Source organism: Triturus cristatus, chromosome 1_1 (assembly GCF_964204655.1).
Source record: "Triturus cristatus chromosome 1_1, aTriCri1.1, whole genome shotgun sequence".
NCBI lineage: Eukaryota > Metazoa > Chordata > Amphibia > Caudata > Salamandridae > Triturus > Triturus cristatus.
The window spans coordinates 602,608,028-602,627,808 of NC_140579.1; the positions used below are offsets into that span (position 1 = coordinate 602,608,028).

The 19,781-nt window shown below is 38.1% G+C and overlaps 2 protein-coding genes across 5 annotated transcripts in view; one reads left to right on the forward strand and one right to left on the reverse strand.

Annotated features, from left to right (window-relative positions):
- LOC146870694 (plasma membrane calcium-transporting ATPase 4-like) overlaps nucleotides 1–19,781 on the reverse strand; it is a 1,872,989-nt gene that overhangs the window by 915,523 nt on the left and 937,685 nt on the right. The gene's annotated exons all lie outside the window — the stretch shown is intronic.
- Nucleotides 1–19,781, forward strand: part of LOC146870697 (uncharacterized) — a 250,107-nt gene that overhangs the window by 222,834 nt on the left and 7,492 nt on the right. The window contains exons 3-5 of the mRNA XM_085646149.1: nucleotides 7,275–7,315; nucleotides 18,085–18,508; nucleotides 19,456–19,671. Coding sequence (XP_085502275.1) covers nucleotides 18,239–18,508; nucleotides 19,456–19,671 — 486 coding nt within the window. The 5' untranslated portion in view covers nucleotides 7,275–7,315; nucleotides 18,085–18,238. The remainder of the gene's footprint in view (nucleotides 1–7,274; nucleotides 7,316–18,084; nucleotides 18,509–19,455; nucleotides 19,672–19,781) is intronic.

The window sequence follows — 19,781 nt, forward strand, 5'->3', positions numbered from 1 at the left end:
ATACTTTCCCCTCGCATGCATTTCATACTTGCTACTGTTGCCAGTGATCGTACAATTATTCTTTAAAACACAACTTAGAATGCCTTTTGCTTTGGAATCGCTTACTACTGTTAGTTGCATGTATTACAACTGTTTCACTTTTGTTATCCATTTAAAGTAACTCCCCTTTCTTTCTCTTTTACTGTACTTCAACTGGAAGAGCAGCCATTCTAAACATTTCGTGGGTCAACGTTATCCACTATACGTTGCGAGCTTAACTATCTCTGTTGCAAAAAGGCAAGTAACTTCAGACATTGCAATTAGAATACGCTTGTGCATTGCCATTTTTCATATAAATGCATCGAATTTCTAAAAATGCGTTTATCGCATTTGAAGTACAGTTGCTTTACAACTTAACCCGTTGCCAACCTGTTTTGCTTTATAATTATCGAAGTTCGTTTACTATCTTGCGGCCGTTAATTTAAGATGCCGCCATTTTTTAACTTTGACTCGAACTGCTTGCCTAACATATTAGCCAGACTTTTAAAGAACACCGCACGCGCAGTACATTAACTTGCTGCTTTTGCTTTCACCGATAATACTAGACTCATTACGGTAACGCTTCGCTATCGTTTGCCGTGTATTTCATACTTAGCGAAGCGCTCTCTGTATAAGATACTTTCGCCTCGCTCACATTAGAAACTTGCTACTGTTGCCAGTGATCGTACAATTATACGCTAATACACAAATCTAGCAGCCTTTTCATTTTAAATCGCATACTACTGTTAGTTACATGTGTTACAACTGTTTCCCTTTTGTTGCCAAAATGTGTTTCGTGATGCGAAACATTTCTGTCAAGTGGGTTTTTGCTCATGTCTACTTTTGTATCTCTCTTTTTGCCTAGGATTTCAGTTATGGTGCGCGCATTCAATAGCTTTTCGCCCATTGATTCTTGTCATGCTTTACATTCAAGTACATTTACCATCTTCTTTTCAGGCCTCTTTGCAGATGCTTTCAGGTTACATTGTTTATTTATAAGTTTCATCTAAAACGCGTATTTACCTTATTTACTCTGTGCCGCTTCTATGCAAATATATCGAACTGAAACAAGTGTGTGACGAGGGGGGGGAGGGGGGGGGTGCTTATCCTTATACTAACACTGGCATTTTAATGTGCGATGTTTGTTATCCTTTTGGTGGGGGGGGGGGGAAATTTCACAACGTATGCTTGCGGGACTAGGTATACTTCTCAAAATAATTTCATTGATTCTCATTGGTTACTTATTTTCATTGTGTGCTGTACAGACATTGGCCTTGATGTATGTATTAACCGCAGTAATGCCGATATTACTGCACAATTGTTTTTTTGCAATCACGCTTCACAATACAATACATTTTTTAAGTCAAAACGTATGCTTTATAGCTTAAAAATGTAATGTACTACTTGGGCATTACGTGCTGCATTGGCAGTTTTTTGCATACTGCATATATATGGTCCATACCGCGCATCCTGAAACTTTTAGTGCAACAAAGTAGCACAGCTTGTGGTGAGAGTTGCTATGATGCTAAAAGTCAAAGTGCATAAGGCATAGGGTTGCGAAAACACAATATGTATAATTAAAGCAAAGGGAATTATGGGATCGGTTTTGGCAATTCCAGTAGCATGCTGCATTTTTACTAGCAGCTGACATAATAAGTCTATGCCAATCTGGAGCCATAAGGCTATACTAACTACCTTTTTTGGTGCTCACATTGCTAATGCAGGAAGAAAAGGAGTCCAGCCATTCCTTTAAGCAACTCCAATAAGCCTACTTTCCACTAGGACACAGTAAGTTATTCCGCATATTACACTGCAAACAAAGATGATATTTTTATGTTACCCCTCTTATTCTGCAAGATACTCTAACGGTCTATAAACACTACGCTAAACATTCTTCTATACTTCATAACCTACATCCAGTATCTTACACACTATATCACGCAAGTAAGCTACGTACTCTCTACCACATACTCTTTCGAACACAACTTCTTACATGCATTCACATTGATATGCTCTCTATACTATGCACTCTTCCTTCTGTGCACTCTATGCTATGCATAGGCTATACTAAGCACACTCCACTATACACTGTCTCTACTACGCACACTCTTTACTATGCACACTAGGTACTAATCACAAAATGCAACACATTTCCTACTCTAATCCTCTCTCTTACACACTGTTTTCAACACACTCTTTATTACCGGCTTTAATACAGTCTTTCCCACACACTCCTCATCATGCACTTTCCACCATGCACTCTCCATTACACATTCCATGCCACACACTCTTTTGCCCACTTTCTCATTGACACTCCCTTCCATCCACTCTCTACAATACACACAGCTTGTGTGACTTAGCGCGTGTGACTTAGCGCGTGTAACTTAGCGCGTGACATTATGTTGCACGCGCTCTGTTGCACGCGCTCTGTTGCACGCGCTCTGGTTACAGCCTCTATGGCACTCTCTGTACCACAGGCTCTCTGCCACACACTCTACGCCACACACTTTCTCACACACTATCTTTTAACATGCGCTTTCACATACTACCTACTGTGCAAATTTTAATACACATCTCCTCTACATGCACAGTAGCTAATGCTTACAAGTCTACTACCTTTATTATCCTCACTACTATCCTTTACTATCGGGCGAACACTACATACACTACTCTTACTGCTCTCTCTACTCCTTCATGTATACTACACACTGTCTCTTCTTTATTCTCACTTTTTTTTTCCCTTCATTTTTCACACTTTCAACCTACACGTTAACAATAGCTAATGATGAGAAAGTGAGCATGCAGGTGAGGACCAATCTGCAAACTCCAATGGTGTTACTTACGTGAGGCACTGTCAACTTTTTTTACAACTTTTTTCTTTAGCCATCTCTAGGTTTTCACCAGTAATAGACTTTATTTCTCTATATACATTCTCTTTCCCATGCCCTCTTTCCCACGCCCTCTTTCCCATGCCCTCTTTCCCACGCACTCTTTCCCACGCACTCTTTCCCACGCACTCTACTGCACACATTTTTATGCACACCTCTATATACATCATAGTTAATGCTTGCTTTTTTACTAGATCCATAGCCCTCAGTACTATGCTTTACTCTTTGATCTTCACTAAATACACTACTCCTACTACTTTTGGTATTACTTCATGTATACTACACACTCTCCTATTTTCGCTCTTTTTTTTAATATAATTTCAATCTATAAGTTGGCAAAATTTAATGAAGAGAAAGTGGGCATGCAAGGGAGAACTAAACTGCAAACCCCAATGGTGTTGCTTACGTGAGATACTCACATTATCATGCCACTTTTTTATTTATTTATCTGTTTCAAACAGGAAAATACTTTATTTCTCTACAAACACGTTTTACCGTACGCTCTTTATTGTGCACACTTTGCTGTGCACTCTTTGGCGTGCGCTCTTTAGCATGCACTCTTTAACTTGCACTCTTTAACTTGCACTCTTTAGCATATGCTCTTTGGCATCGGCTCTAGGCCACGCAATCTAGGCCACGCGCTCTATATCACGTGCTCTATGCCACACACTTTCTAACCCGTGCTGTATGCCACACACTTTATAGCACGTGCTGTATGCCATACGCTTTTTCGCATGCGCACTCTGCCACATGCTCTGCCACACGCTCTTATCATACACTTTCTTTTAGCATACTATACAACACATACTCTATACTACATACATTTACATACACACACCCTACTACATGCACCATTGTCAACACTTACATCTGTATACACTATATTGCCCTTACTACTATGCTCTGCTACTTGCTCGATGCTTCATATGCTGATTCTGCGACTCTCTCCTACTTTACGTATGCTACGCACTTATTACTCTTCAATCTTCTCTTGTTTTTTTTGATACCATATACTTTCAGCATATAAGTTGCCAATATATAATGATGCAGAAGTGGTCATGTATGTAAGGAAATAACTGCTAACTCCAAATCTGTGCCACACGCACTCTCCTCCACGCTCTCTTGCTCGATGCTTCATATCCTGATTTTGCTACTCTCTCCTACTTCATGTATGGTACGCACTTACTACTCTTCACTCTTCTCTTATTTTTTGGTTTCCATATACTTTCGACATTTGAATTGTCAATATATAAAGATGCAGAAGTGGTCATGTATTTAAAAAACTAACTGCTAGCTCCAACTATGTGCCACATGCACTCTCCTCCACGCACTCTCCTCCACGCACTCTCCTCCACGCACTCTCTTCCATGCTTTCTAACATAGGGTACATGACAAACTTACAAAGAATAATTCATTAGTTAAGCAACAAAGACAAGAAGATTTACTTAACAAGCAAAACTAACCCCAAAAAAAAGAGTTAGTTACCAAACATAGAAGATGCCTTACGTAACACCCGCAAACAGCAACATACATACCGGGGAAAGGGCTCCATGCACTACGCTGCACCGGAACAGCACAGACAGGGGAAGCCCTGTAAACAAACAAAAAAAAACCAGAGTTAGTTACAAAACATAGAAGATGCCTTACCTAAGTCCCGCAAACAACACCATACATACTGGGGAAAGCGCTCCCTGCACGATGCTACACTGGAACGACACAGACTGGAGAAGCCCTGTAAAGAAACAGAAAAAAAACAGAGTTCGTTACAAAACATAGAGGATGCCTTACCTAAGTCCCGCAAACAGCACCATACATACCGGGAAAAGCTCTCCATGTACGACGCTGCACCAGAACAAAACATACCGGGGAAGCATCGGGGAAGCCCTGTAACAAAGAAACAAAGACAAAGTTAGATAAAAAGCAAGCAAACACCAAAACAATGAAAAACATAAAACATTGCTTACCATACTGCTTCGGGAAGCCTTCGCCTCACAGCAACAGACACGAAAATAACCCTGAAAAGGGTGAAGCAAAAAAAAAAAAAAAAAAAAACGCGCCCACCAGCAAAAACGGGCCGGGCTGACAAAAAGAGAAAAGTAGCAAAAAAAGACGCCCCCGAATCCGAAAAGGACGGGGCCTGTTCGGAGAAACAAACCTCTCCTACATTGGCTGGCCAGCATTCAAAGAGGCCAGCCAATGGAAAAGAGGAGAGAAGAGGGGGGGGGGGGGGCAAAAAAAGCAATGGATAGATGGCTGTGCACAGTCAACTAATGTGCTATTGCTTTTTAAGAACTGAACGAAATGGAAAGTTTCAATGGAGTATTCAAATTGATGGTCGAATGAAGCAGTGTGTATGTGTGTGTAGGTTTGTGTAAATGTCTGTGTGGCATGTTAAAAAAGTGAGTAAAAAACCACATTTGACATTAGCTGTTGATGAGAAAGTGAGCATGCATGTGTAAACCAATCGGCAAACTCCAATGGTGTTGCTTGCATGAGGCGCTGTCAACTTTTAAGTTTAAGTAGTTCAATTTATTATATAGCAATATAGTTTATTTCTCTACAAACACTCTTTACCATGCACTCTTTACCATGCGCTCTTTACCATGCAGTCTTAACCATGCAATCTTTACCATGCACTCTTTGACACGCAATCTTTTACAACACACACTCTACTGCACACTTTTTTTAGACACACCTCCTCTACATACATCCTAGTTAATGCTTACATTTCTACTAGCGTTGTTCTTTACTCGCCTCTTTTTGATCCTTATTTTTGGATACTTTCAAGCTATACGCTGCCAAAAGTTAATAATGAAGAAGTCAACATACAAGTGAGAATTATTCTGCAAACCCCAATAGTGTTACTTACATGAAACACTCAACAATTCCTCAACATTTTTACTTTACCTATGTCTATGTTTCCAGCAGTAATACACTTTACTTTTCTACAAACACTCTTTACCATGCGCTCTTTGGCACACGCTCTTTGGCACACCTTCTTTGCGTTGCGCTCTTGCGCATGCGCTCTTGCACATGCGCTCTTTGGCGCGTGCTCTTTGGCGCGTGCTCTTTGGCGCACGCTGTATCCCACGCGCTCTATGCCACGTGCTTTATGCCACACGCTCTCTGCCACACGCTCTCCCTGCCACACGCGCTCTCTGCCACACGCGCTCTCTGCCACACTCGCTCTCTGCCACACTCGCTCTCTGCCACACTCGCTCTCTGCCACACTCGCTCTCTGCCACACTCGCTCTCTGCCACACTCGCTCTCTGCCACACTCGCTCTCTGCCACACTCGCTCTCTGCCACACTCGCTCTCTGCCACACTCGCTCTCTGCCACACTCTCTCTCTGCCACACTCTCTCTCTGCCACACTCTCTCTCTGCCACACTCTCTCTCTGCCACACTCTCTCTCTGCCACACTCTTTCTCTGCCACACTCTTTCTCTGCCACACTCTTTCTCTGCCACACTCTCTCCCTCAGGCGACCATCAGCCCGCACACTCTCAACCCCACACACTCTCGGCCTCACACACACTCTTCACACCACACAACCTTTTATAGCTTTTATATTCTTTGCACCCGATAGCACACGCAGTCAAACACATACTCTTAGTGCTTACTTTATAATACAGCACACATCCTCTATTCCACACATTTAAATATCCACGCCCTACTACTTAACACAACATATACTCTGTGCATTCTAATCACCACTAACTACTACAGTTACAATTATATAGTTTATTACACTACTGCTCAATCTATACTACATACATTGCTCCTACTACTCTTTCAAACACATCGTATATACTACTCTCTCTCTCTATTCTTCACTTTCTTATCTTTGTTCATTTCTTTTACACAATTTCCTATTCTAAGTTGGCATTTGCTAATGATGAAAAAGTGAGTGTTTGCAAACGCAAAATACATACTCCCATGGGGTGAATTACGTGAAGCACTGCCAACTTTTCTCAACATTTTTTTCCCTTACTGTTTCTCTTTGTTCAGACTACTATTTCAATAAATCACTCAGAAAACCACACTCTACTACTCTTTTCTTAATATTCCAATACACATTCTCGATGTACACTTTATCGGCTACACATTCTCTAAACTATACTACATTTCCCCACACTTTTTCTAGCATACTCTACAGAAACCTTCCACTACAAACTATCTACGTATTATTACACCTTTTACTACATACTTACCTACATATACTATAATACACTCTATGCTACACTTTTCTTACTACTAAATATCTATGGCATTACTACAAATGCTTTCCGAATTTCTTTCCATTCGACAACTTTCTGTATACTAATATGCTAAGTCATCATTAATACTTGTTTTTATTCTTCCCTAGATCACTGTAGCAAGTTGCTCATTCCTTATCAAGACATCAAGGTGAACGTATCTTACTATTTTGTTAACCTATCAGCCTATGCTCAATACAAATTAGTTGAAATCATTAGAATATATATACTTTTAGAAACATACTCCTTTTTTTGGGCATGCATAACCTAAATACGCTATAGCTATAACATGCCTCTTACATATACAAAAGCAGATTATAAAGTCTAGTACTTACAAATTCGCAAATATCATTCACAGGCTATTTAATAGACACTGAACTTTGCTTAAAGCAGACCATTCGTGGAAACACACTAAAAACGTATATAAACACACACCCAATGCATGCATAGAAAACACTTCAATTCATTTAAAAATCCTATGCATATAGCATAAATAGATAAACTACGGTATACATATAGCCTATTTTACACAAATCGGTTGGCTAAACAGCATCTGTTCATTCCTTACTATTATTAACAGCACAGGAAAAGTTGCATAAGACTTGTTTATCTACAAAACTAAATAGTAAATACTCAGAAAAGGTCAAAGGTATATATATATAATTATATATGCTAGTTAGCATTATATTTATATATATATATACCCACATATATATAGTCGATACAATATAATTACAACACTAAAATACAGCATAAAGAGAACACTGCAATACAGACATATAATAGTTAGTTTAGGGCCGGCAGTTTAGTTGAACATTATTTCTGTGCCACAATCTATATCATGGAAATACTGCAAGCAACTTATCATCAAGGGCATAACAAATTTTCCCCTACTTCGCGAGGTAAACAATGTTTGCCAAACAACACATTTGCAATCATATACAATTGCTACAGACCTGCTAATACATGGACTGTAGAAGATTTACATGCCATTATGAACTTGGGGGATGCTTTATATATAGATATGCATTCCATTAATCAAGAACACCTTATGCATCCTGATGATTTACCAAATTATATACAACACAATAACACTATCTATTCACTTAAGCTTAAACAGCCTTCTTATGGGGATATACTGAAACATTTTGACCCATCTTCACCAAATATGCAAACAGTATTGAGAGCTGCACTAAATTTACATTCCGGTGTTTTACTTTGCATGGATATGTATGTTATAGCCATTATGCGCAATGAAAATTCATACTTTGTATTTGACTCACATAGCCGTGATAGCACAGGAATGCCTCACCCAAATGGAACATGTATTACCATACAAATATCATTTGAAGGACTTATACAGTATATTACAAATCTGGCATATAGTCTAAAGCAACCCAATACAAATTACTTACCGTATGAATTAACTCCAATAGATACAAGTACAATTAAAAAAGATTCACTACATAAGGCAATGCTCATAGCAGAAAAAAATACAAGTACCATATTACACAAACATATTTATGTGCATTCTACTAAAGCATGTACAGATTTTTTCACACACAAATTGAAAACTCGCATAGAAACTGAAAAACATTTGCTCCGGGAATCAAAGACAAGCACTCTTGTAAATACACAACAGCTGTGAGAAGTTGGCCTGGTATATGATGCTCACTAGTTAAAGTGACCACCTTGTACCATGCCAAGCAACCCTTATGGTGTGGTTGTAAGTCAACCTTTTCGGACTAGCTGCCCTAGTGGTAGCGTAGGCTAAGCAGTCTTTGAGGCTAAACTTGTGAAGCGTGTTAAGCCAGCTGTTTTACCAAATGCAATCCCCTTTTATACCAATGAAAGGACACCACACAGATATATATTCAAAATATATATGTATTTATTTCTCAAAGTAACCCCTAGTCTCTTTATGAGCACAGGAGCACAAATCGTCAAACAAGATTACAGTAGAATACACAGAAGTTGCACTTTATATGGATAGGCCCTGGTGGCCGCTCAAACCATATACTAAAATAGTGGTATAAGTACCACGAACAGAAAAGGGAAAAGGCCTAGGGCCTCTAGAATCGCTGGGCCTACAAGGAGCTAACTTCAGTTAGTGACCAGGAGGTCCACGGGTGGCGTGTGCAGAGCAAATAGTCACACGCGTGCTCCCATAGGTTTCAATGGGTGCGTAAAAAGTACAAAGTTACTGCAAAGAGGATCTTCCGGATGGACTAGGAACTCAAGATTTGGAACACAGGCACTAGAGATGTAATACTACACTTGGGCACAGGTGTGCCAGCTTTACCTCACCCACAGGAAGCGGGTGCATAGGCCTCGAAGTGCGTCGGGTTTCTTCTATCTGTTCCGTGGAGCTTGAAGACAAAGATGCTGCAGGCGGTCGGTCCGGGAGAGATGCAGTGGATCCAAGAGTGGATCGGAGATGTTGAAGACCTGTAAGCAGAGGGGACAGTGTTCACAGTCACTAGCCAGTGACCAGCGTGGCACCAGGTGGGTACCAGGCAATGTCGGGTGCAAACAGGAAGAAAGGTGTAGCTTGTCTCTGCAGCCACGTGGTCCCTGGAGGTCGACGACGTCCAGGAGTCGGTTCACGAGCTGTCCCACGCAGACTCTCGCTGTCGGCGGTGTCGGCGACTTGATCGAAGCAAACAAGCCTTGGCAAAAGCAATTGTTGTAGGAGATGAAATAAGCTGATGGTTCTGACCAGCAAGGTCAGAAGGACTGCTCCTTTGGAGGGGAGCAAGGGCCAGTCTGGAGCAACCAGACCAGCGGTGTATTTCGTAAAGTTCGTCGCCAAGATGGCTACTAGCCAGCGGGCCAGCAACCGGTTAGGCGCGTCGAGTGGCAAAATGCAGAAGGGCCCCACGCAGATCGTGGAGATGCTGGAGGGCTCACCTTTGGTGCAGATGCTGCTCGAGGGTTGGGCTTCTCAGATCCCAAAGCACAACTTGGAGGGAGCCTCGGTTGTTGCACTTGTCAGCTTGTCGTGGTCGTTTCAAGATGGCTGGCTCCACGTGTCTCGGTGCCTCCACAGGTCTCCTCTTTTCAGGGACTGTGGATCGGGCGGTGAGAGGTCTGGAGGTCCAGGTCTTGTCAGTCTCTGGGCTCGGGCTCCGGCGGGAGGCGGCGGCAAAGCAGACGTTGATTCGCTGGATGGTGCTTGCGTTAGCAAGGTGGTCACTCCCTGACCACAGGGGAGATTTCCTTCAGTCTTCTGTGCAGCAGAATGTCGAAGTTCCCGTCTTCTTCTTAGTTTCAAGTTGATTCCAGGATGTCTGAAGTCTTAGGACACAGCTCCTACCTTTAAGCGGATTCTAGGGGCCGGACTACCTGCTAGGTCCCTCCCTATGGGTGGGACCAGGAAGGGGGGTGGTTACACCCCCAATCCTTTGTCCAGCTCGCCCCAGGCCCGGGACTGGTGTGCCCCAGGACCGGTTTGAACTGGCATATGCACCAAGGCTCCTTGTGAGCCACAGGCATGTCTGGTTTCTTTCAAGCCCTACCTGACCAATACACAAAATCCTGTCTGGGGTGGTGCATGCACCTCCCCTGGCAGGAAACCCTTTGTCCACACCTCCCAAGCTGGAAGGACTCCCAGCAGCAGGAGGGCAGACTTGTGTCTGTGGTGGCAGCATCCATTTTGTGGAGCTGAGGCTATGTCTGATTTTACCCGGGTTTCAGGTACTGTACATGTCGTGTCCCTCTAGAAGGGTGGAATGCTAACCCCGTCGCCAGAATTGGTGAGGGGTTAGTATTCCAATTCGTATGACACCTTACTCGACATGTTTTGATAAAGCCAAACCAAAGATAGCATTTAACCGCGAGGTTCATAATGCACTTAAGAGTATATGGTATGACGATATCTGGAAACGGTAGAAGGAAGTTGTTCCGACCACTGCAGACAGGCTCAGCTCATGCCAGAGCACCATCTCACATGGAACCAAGCACTCTGCCTTCAGGATTGTTAAGGCCTGCCATAGGAGTGACTTATAGGTTACCAGGTGTCCCATTTAAGGTTAGGTATAGGTATACTACACCTAAGTAAGAGGGGATTACACCAACTTACCCCAGCTGAGTGATCAGCCAGTTGTGTCAAATTGTTAGGCCAAGCCTGGGGTGGCATAATACATGCTTCAGCCCCTGGCAGGCCTTGGGTACGCCAATGCCCTGGGTACCTACTGTACACTGGTACAGGGGCTGACAGGGTGATCCACTTCCAATTGGTTATGCACCTAGGGTGCATAGTTTTAATTTAGTAGAGAGAACAGCAGGCTGGGGGTCTGATTGGCAGGCCCACAGCCTCAATATGTCAAAAACCAGTGAAGCAAAAAGCAAAAATGTGGGGTGACCATAGGATAGCAGACCCTACTCTCCTACAACAGCCATCAGCATCATTAGCTAATACTCAACATATTCAAAAAAAATACCCTTGTACCTATAACACCTGCACAACTGCCTCTACCTACGTGCAATAGCATAGATACAACACAATATACTAGTGTCTCACATAATAATACTACTACATATGCAAGTATACTTACAAATACACTTAAACACAATACAAGAATCACAAGTAGTAATACAAGAAACATACATACACAAAACATGCCAGCCTCAACAAGTGATTTGCATACTAACGCATATACACAGAGTTCCCATCCTACAAACATACATAACACTCAGTGTAACAAAATATTTAGTCCACAAAGTACCACCAATGGCATATTGTCCAAAAGGCACAAGACCATCAAGAACAACACAGACAACTTTTTTTTAGCAGAAACACAACAAAATATAAATGTAGTAAATAGTACAAACAAACCGCAAACACAAACAGATGTAGACTACCATCAAGATGTGCACAATCTGTACAAAATAGTCTATTTGCTTTTCTACATAACTACTGTACACCTGCACATAGTTGGGATAGTCTAGACTTGCAATCTATTATGGAACTTGGAGATGCTCTATATATTGAAATGCAGTCTGTTAATAAAGAAAATTGTATGCAGCCACAATATTTACCCAATTACATAGATCACAATAACATTATATATGCAATTAAGCAAAAAAAAAAAAGCTTTGCAATTGAGGGGAAGGAAGCAAATATGCAAAATACCAAGCTTTTGAGAAGCCTTACTTCAATGAATTTGCAGAAAGGTATATTAGTTTGTTTAAATGCATATACTATTTCGATATTCAAAAGTATCCATGCATACTTTGTATTTAATTCAAGTAGCCAAAATGAGAAATTATTACCTCATGCTGAGGAGACATCTATTGCTTTAGAAACCAAATCACCTAATCACCTTATTGAATACATCATAACGTTGGCTCTTCAGAACAAACTAACAAATTCATTAAGTATTTTATACTTCACTCCAGTTACAATACAGAAAATTGGGAAATATTCACTTGAGGCAACACAAAAAAATCATAGGGAAAAAAAGTTACACCTATAAGAAACATATATGTCCATACTACAAAGGTAGCTCTAAATGCATCTCCACATATCACACCTATAGAGTTACAGGTAGAAAAGACACTTATGGAAACACTCAACAGCGATAGTCAAATGCATACAGAGATTTCCCCAACCACAAGTAATATTGGATCTAACATAGCTGTTAACAATCCCAATGCACTAACAACCACATTTACACCTGATGCTGGAATTCACAATCAACCAACTACAATAGACGTCCAACAAAATAACAGTAACAGTAACAGAAAAAGATTGCATGCACAAGAACCAGAAAATCCACTTAATGACACAAATATAACATCATTGACAACAAATGCCATGATTAGTAGTTTCCATGCACAAATTAGATATGGCCCAGAGTATGCTTGCACTATCTGCAATCAGTTATGGCATAAACAAAGTTTGCAAAAAACGCACAATGTAGAAAAAAAGGGCTAAATTCATTGAATGTAACATTAGCAAATATCAAACTATATATGCAGAACATGTTACAAATATATTGCCAAGGACAAAATACCACCTTGTTCTTTCTATAATGGGATGACTTTTCCTGATATACCACCAGAATTACACTTGCATAATTTAGAAGAGAGATTAGTATCACCAAGAATACCTTTTTCACAAATTAGAACACTGCCGCGAGGCTTTCAAAAATCTCTCTCAGGTGCAGTAGTTAACGTCCCTGCCGATGTTATGACAACTGTTACTGTTTTGCCAAGACAAATTAATGATAACATGACAATTCCAATTAAATTAAAAAGGAAATTATGCTATAAATCCTATACCCATTTCGAAAATGTTAGGCCAAACAAAGTAAAGCGTGCAGCTCTATATTTAGCAACTACTAGCAGTATGTTCCAAGAATATGGAGTCCCCGTTAATCGGGATTGGGAATATACACCAGCAAATATACCACCTTGTAATGACACTTCTGATACAAACAATACGTCAGATTCCTCAGACAACGTTGCAGCAGGGAATTTAGATACTATGCGAACTAATGAAACTATAACTACAGAAAGCATTAATATTATGAATTTAGCACCTGCTGAATATAACACACCAAGAGGTCTATATGAAGACAAAGATTCCGAATATTTAGCTTTCCCCACTATCTTTTGTGGGAAGCGAAGGCCAACAAACAAAGAAAGACATGTACCAATACATTACAGTACAATATGTCAATGGGAATTAAGAAGTCATGATCTAAGAGTAGCTAAGTCCATAACAAATGTTTTCTTTAAATTGAAAAAGTTGCATATTAAGCAAATACAGAGTAAAATATACATCTCGCTTAGAAAATATTTTAACAATGGTAACATTATTACAGCAAAAGACATAAAACAAAAATTAGATAGCATTTTCAAATGTAATGAGTGATACAAAATACTAAAAACTATACGTAGCTCGCCACCATATTGGGAGCAATGCAAAAAAGACTTATTTGCTATGATTAGACAATTAGGGATACCAACATTTTTTTTAACATTATCAGCAGCAGAAACTAAATGGTATCATTTAATCAACATACTATTACGTACTGAGAAAAAACAACAATGTACAGAAGAAGAATTCCAAAATATGTCATGGGAGGCAAAATGCAAATTAATACAACAAAATCCCATTACTTGTGCACGACATTTTGACTTTCAAGTTAGAAAATTGTTTAATTGTATTTTATTGCATGAAAGTAACCCAATTGGCAAGATTATAGATTACTTTTATAGAGTAGAACTCCAACAAAGAGGATCACCACATATACATGCAATAATATGGTTTGAAAATGCTCCACAATATGCAACTTCAGAACCTAATACAGTTACAGCTTTTATAGATAAATATATAACCTGTGCAAAAACACTGGATCCAAATGTTGAGTCTTTATTGCCCCTACAAAGGCACGGACATACCAAAAATTGTCGTATTAAACATAAAAGAACCTGTAAATACCAGTACCCAAAATATCCAATGCCATAAACTTTTATACTAGAACCATTAACACTAGACAAAACTGATCAAGAGCTCTTACAGCAAACTGAACTAATCCACCTGACTATGAACACACAAGAGTTCCCAAATTGTTCCTTTACTCAATTTTTAGATTCTATGCAACTAGATCTAAGACAATATTTTAAATGTATACGCTGCATTATAGAAAAAAATACAATTTTACTAAAAAGAACACCAGCAGAATGCTTTATTAATAACTACAATACTACAATTTTACAAGCATGGCAAGCAAACATTGATATACAATACATCTTAGACGCGTATGCATGTGCCGTATATATAGTATCATATATTAGTAAATCGAAGCGTGGAATGAGCAAGTTAATTGCACAAGCAGCAAAAGAAGTTTATCACAATCCAAGTATAAAAGATCAACTTAAGCATATAGGTAACAAATTCCTAAACTGTACAGAAATAAGTGCACAAGAAGCAGCCTATCTTATACTTCAAATTCCTTTACGCAAAAGTTCTAGATCTTATGTTTTCATTAATACAAGCCCTCCAGAAAAGCGTACCTACTTATTAAAAGTCATCGAAACTATAAATTTGCTACCAGATACATCCAATCACATACAACATGATAATGTTATAGTAAAGTACAGCAAACGTCCTACAGAATTGGAAACATGTACATTAGCTGACTATGCATCTATGTATAATGAAAATAATAAAAGTAGAAAGCGGAAAAATGAAACCGACCATGACAATTTCCTCACAGAAAATAACTTTTATAGCTCAGATGAGGAAGAACTTGAAATTAATACACCAAATGAAACTGCAGAAACAGACTATACAAAGCGCAAAAAACAGAAGATAATTCGCTATTGCAGATTTAACAAAAGGAATGACCCTGAAAATTATTATAGAGAATTGCTAATGCTTTATTATCCCTGGAGAGTAGAAAATCTAATTATTGGTAACAAGGAAACATATTATGAAAAATACCTAGAAATTCAAAACATTGTTGACACTAATCATACTAAGTATATTAGGCATAATACCCCATTAACACCTAATACCAATGGAGACTGTACATTAGACACATTACTTATACCTCCAATGGATATAGAAACCGACGAAAACATTTGTCCTGAAGTTCAAGTAAATGAACCACTATTATATGACTTGTCATTTGATTTAGGCATTAGAAGTACAAGTAATGAAGAACTTTTAACCAATAATATAATGCCAAATGACCAATATCACAGTTTGATGCAAAATCTTACAAATGAGCAACTTAACTTTATATACCATCACTTGCATTGGATAAAAACAAAAAAAACACCTTGCTATACATTTTGCACAGGTGGTGCAGGAGTAGGCAAAAACTTCCTTATTACAGCCCTTTACCAAACCTTACTACGCTATTACAATACCAAAGCTGGAGAAAATCCAGATAACATTTATGTATTGCTTACAGCTCCAACAGGCAAAGCTGCACATAACATACATGGTAAAACGCTACATAGTACATTTAAAATACCAGTTTCACAAATGCTAACTCATAAACCACTAACTCATGAGAACAGGAGTGCACTTCAAAATGAATTATTGCATCTTAAATTGCTAATAATTGATGAAATATCAATGGTAGGGGCAAATCTTTTCAATCTTATACGTAACAGGTTACAAGAAATTAAAATGTCCAACCTCCCTTTTGGTGGAATATCCATATTAGCAATTGGAGATTTGTATCAATTAAAACCAGTATTTGACACATACATATCTGAAAACTCTAGACATTCATACAGACCAGTAAGTACAAATTTATGGCAAACACACTTTAAGTTGTTTTAATTTACAAAAATTATGCGGCAGCTAAATGACTTACCATTTGCTCAATTACTAAACAGATTACGAGAAGGAAAACAAACTAATGCAGATATAATACAAATACAAACACGTGAGTTAGACCCACCCCAAAACATTACCAAAACCATCCCTTATATTATGGCAACAAACAAAGAAGTTAATAATATTAATAATGAAGTTTTATTACAACATATAAAAAACTATCCTGTTTACACATTAACCGCAATAGATACAGTTGCATCTGACCTAAGCGAAATAGTAAAAAAAAAAAATACTAATGCAATTACCTACAGATCCAACTAAGACCATGGGCCTGCCATTTATATTGCATATTGCATTAAAGTTACAATACGATCTAACATGCAATATAAATGTTAATGATGGCTTAACAAATGGTGCTACAGGTATAGTTGAATAAGTAGAAACTATCAATAGCGTTCCGAATGTGATATGGATTCTTTTTGATAAAGAAAATGTAGGAAAATTGACAAAACAGGAAAATAGCCACATATATTATAATAACATTTCGCTTCATTGGACACCAATTCATGCTAGCTCTAGACATTTTCAATTTCCAAAAAATTTATAACAATTATACGCAAGCAATTCCCACTACGGCAATCATCTGCACGTACTATACATAGAACACAAGGAGAAACTATTGAACCACTTTACATCCATTTTAACAATAGTAAAATACATCATTTGCATTATGTTGCTTTAAGCAGAGCAAAATCATTAGAAAACATATATATTAAAAACTTTCAGCAAGACAAAATAGTTGTACACCCAAAAGTCCATGAAGAAATGGCCCGCTTAAGAACAGATATGCAATTGGAAATATCAGTACCCCAATTATGTGACTATCTGCTAAACTTTATTATTGTACAGAACATACGTTAACTACAAAAAAAATCACAAAGCTATACAAGCCGACACAAATATCATGAATGCAGATATTATATGTCTCACTGAAATAAACACAACTAGGGAAGGAAACAGCAATTCATTATCAATTCAACACTATCATCTGATAATATTTGATAAATTCCATAATCAGCATACTAAGCATGGAATTGCTATTTATTACAAGAAAAATATTTATCTTTTACCAATTTATGAAACACAACACGAAATTGACATTTTACATTTTACTTTAATTGTGAATAATTGTGACTACTTATTTGTGATATTATACAAACCACCACATGTACAACTACAAAAACTTTTACAAGTATTAACTAGCATATTGAACTTTTACCCAAACTATAAATATATAATGGGTGACTTCAACATAGATTTAACACAAGTATCGCACAACACAACACTGCTATTAGAATACATGCAAAACCAATTCCAATGTCACCAAAAAATACAAGACTACACAACAGACTACAATTCAACCTTAGACCATATATATGTTAATGAAAATGTAACTCACTTTGGTATATTAGAGTCCTACTATAGTGATCACAAAGCATTATGGGTAGCAGTTTAATAAGCATAATTTATCAATTGATATGTTCTTTTCTTTCAGAAATTTGCTTTTTTTTCATGTTATATTCAAAAGGTATGCTCACATTTTTCTCTCATTGCAGATGATTTCTATACAAGAAATTAAGCAAACAAAACAAGAGGAAAGCAAACCTTATCAGAAAGCAATACGAGCAAACATAGTAAAATGCTCTGCAAAAACAAATTACAAATACGCTAAGCAAGAAAATAAGATTTTATTCCATATTGCTCTAGCTGATGAAAGGAACTTGCTACAATGATGATTTTTTCAAGCTGACAAAGGAAGGAAATGGCATTATAATTCGGAATTTTCTCAACAAGAACAATGTGATAATCTTAACCAAACAAACAAAGATTTCCAGAATGCCACCATTAAGAATCCCTGAACAAATTACCCAGGAAGCAGAATATTTACTACAGCCACCTGCACCGCCAGTTTCTCCAATTAAAACAATAAGAAAAGCAAATTTACGGTCATTAATGAGCATATTAGGGACAATATCTGAGGTACGTATCATAAAGAATTTTTTTTGACGCATATTAGCAATTACATGTAATAGTCAGTAAAACCACACACTATCAGCCACAGTATCTACCACACACACTTAAAAAACACTCTTCAGACCACTATAACATACATTCTATAACACATTTGGTAACTCCAACTCTTTAAAACACACACTCTCAGCAGCACACTCTTTACTATAAACTATGTACAACACTCCTACAACACACATACTATCTACAAACATTTCTAGTACTAACTGTTAGTTCCTCCTCTTTTACACACAACACACTATTACATATTTTACAGCCACACTCTCTATAACTCATTCTTTACTACATAAACCTTTCCAATAGTCTCTAGTACAATCTACTACATGCATAAAAAACATTACTACTGTAAAATATTATCTAAAGACTATATTTAGAACTAATCGATGTAGAAAATCAAATATAATACACAATCTTGCTGCTAATAGCACTAGACTTACTATACACCACATACAATGTACTAGCGACTCCACTCGCTCCTTTTATAATATAATTTATATTTAACTGTTACAATTTGACAAAACGGTATTACCAATGAGTAAGCATACAATTGAATCGTGTTGATTACATAGAACATTCCCACCTGTTTCAAACACATTTAAAGTATTAGTACTATTTATTCGCAACACTAGTAAAATTGATAGCTATACAAAATATAATCATCTACTCTTTTATATACACTCTCCTACAGCTTATATCATATATATACTTTCATAAAATACTCTCTACCACACACTCTCTAACGTACACACTGTAGCACACACTATTACACAACAAATACACTACACCGATCAACTAACATTTGGTTCTCATGTTCTCTCCAATAAACAACTATACTGCTCAACTATATACTATCTATGCTAAAACCAATAACACTCATTTTTTTTTACATTTCACAGGAGGAAGAAACAAAAACAGTGTTCATTGGAGGACAAGAAACTAAACTAAAATCGATAACAGTCAACGATGCAACAGACTCAGTGAAAATAACACTATGGAGAGACGCGGCAGACTTTCCAATCGAAGTTGGAACATATATCAAAATAACGCATTTAACAGTGCATGAATTTAATAACCAGAAAATATTGAATTCTACTCGAAATACACAATTGCAAGTAAGTACAAAGTAAAATAAAAAGTTTCTCAATACAAAACTTGCATTCTTTACAGAACACTTACTTACACATCTAAAACGCAACACAGATTATATTCTTCGCATTTGGTC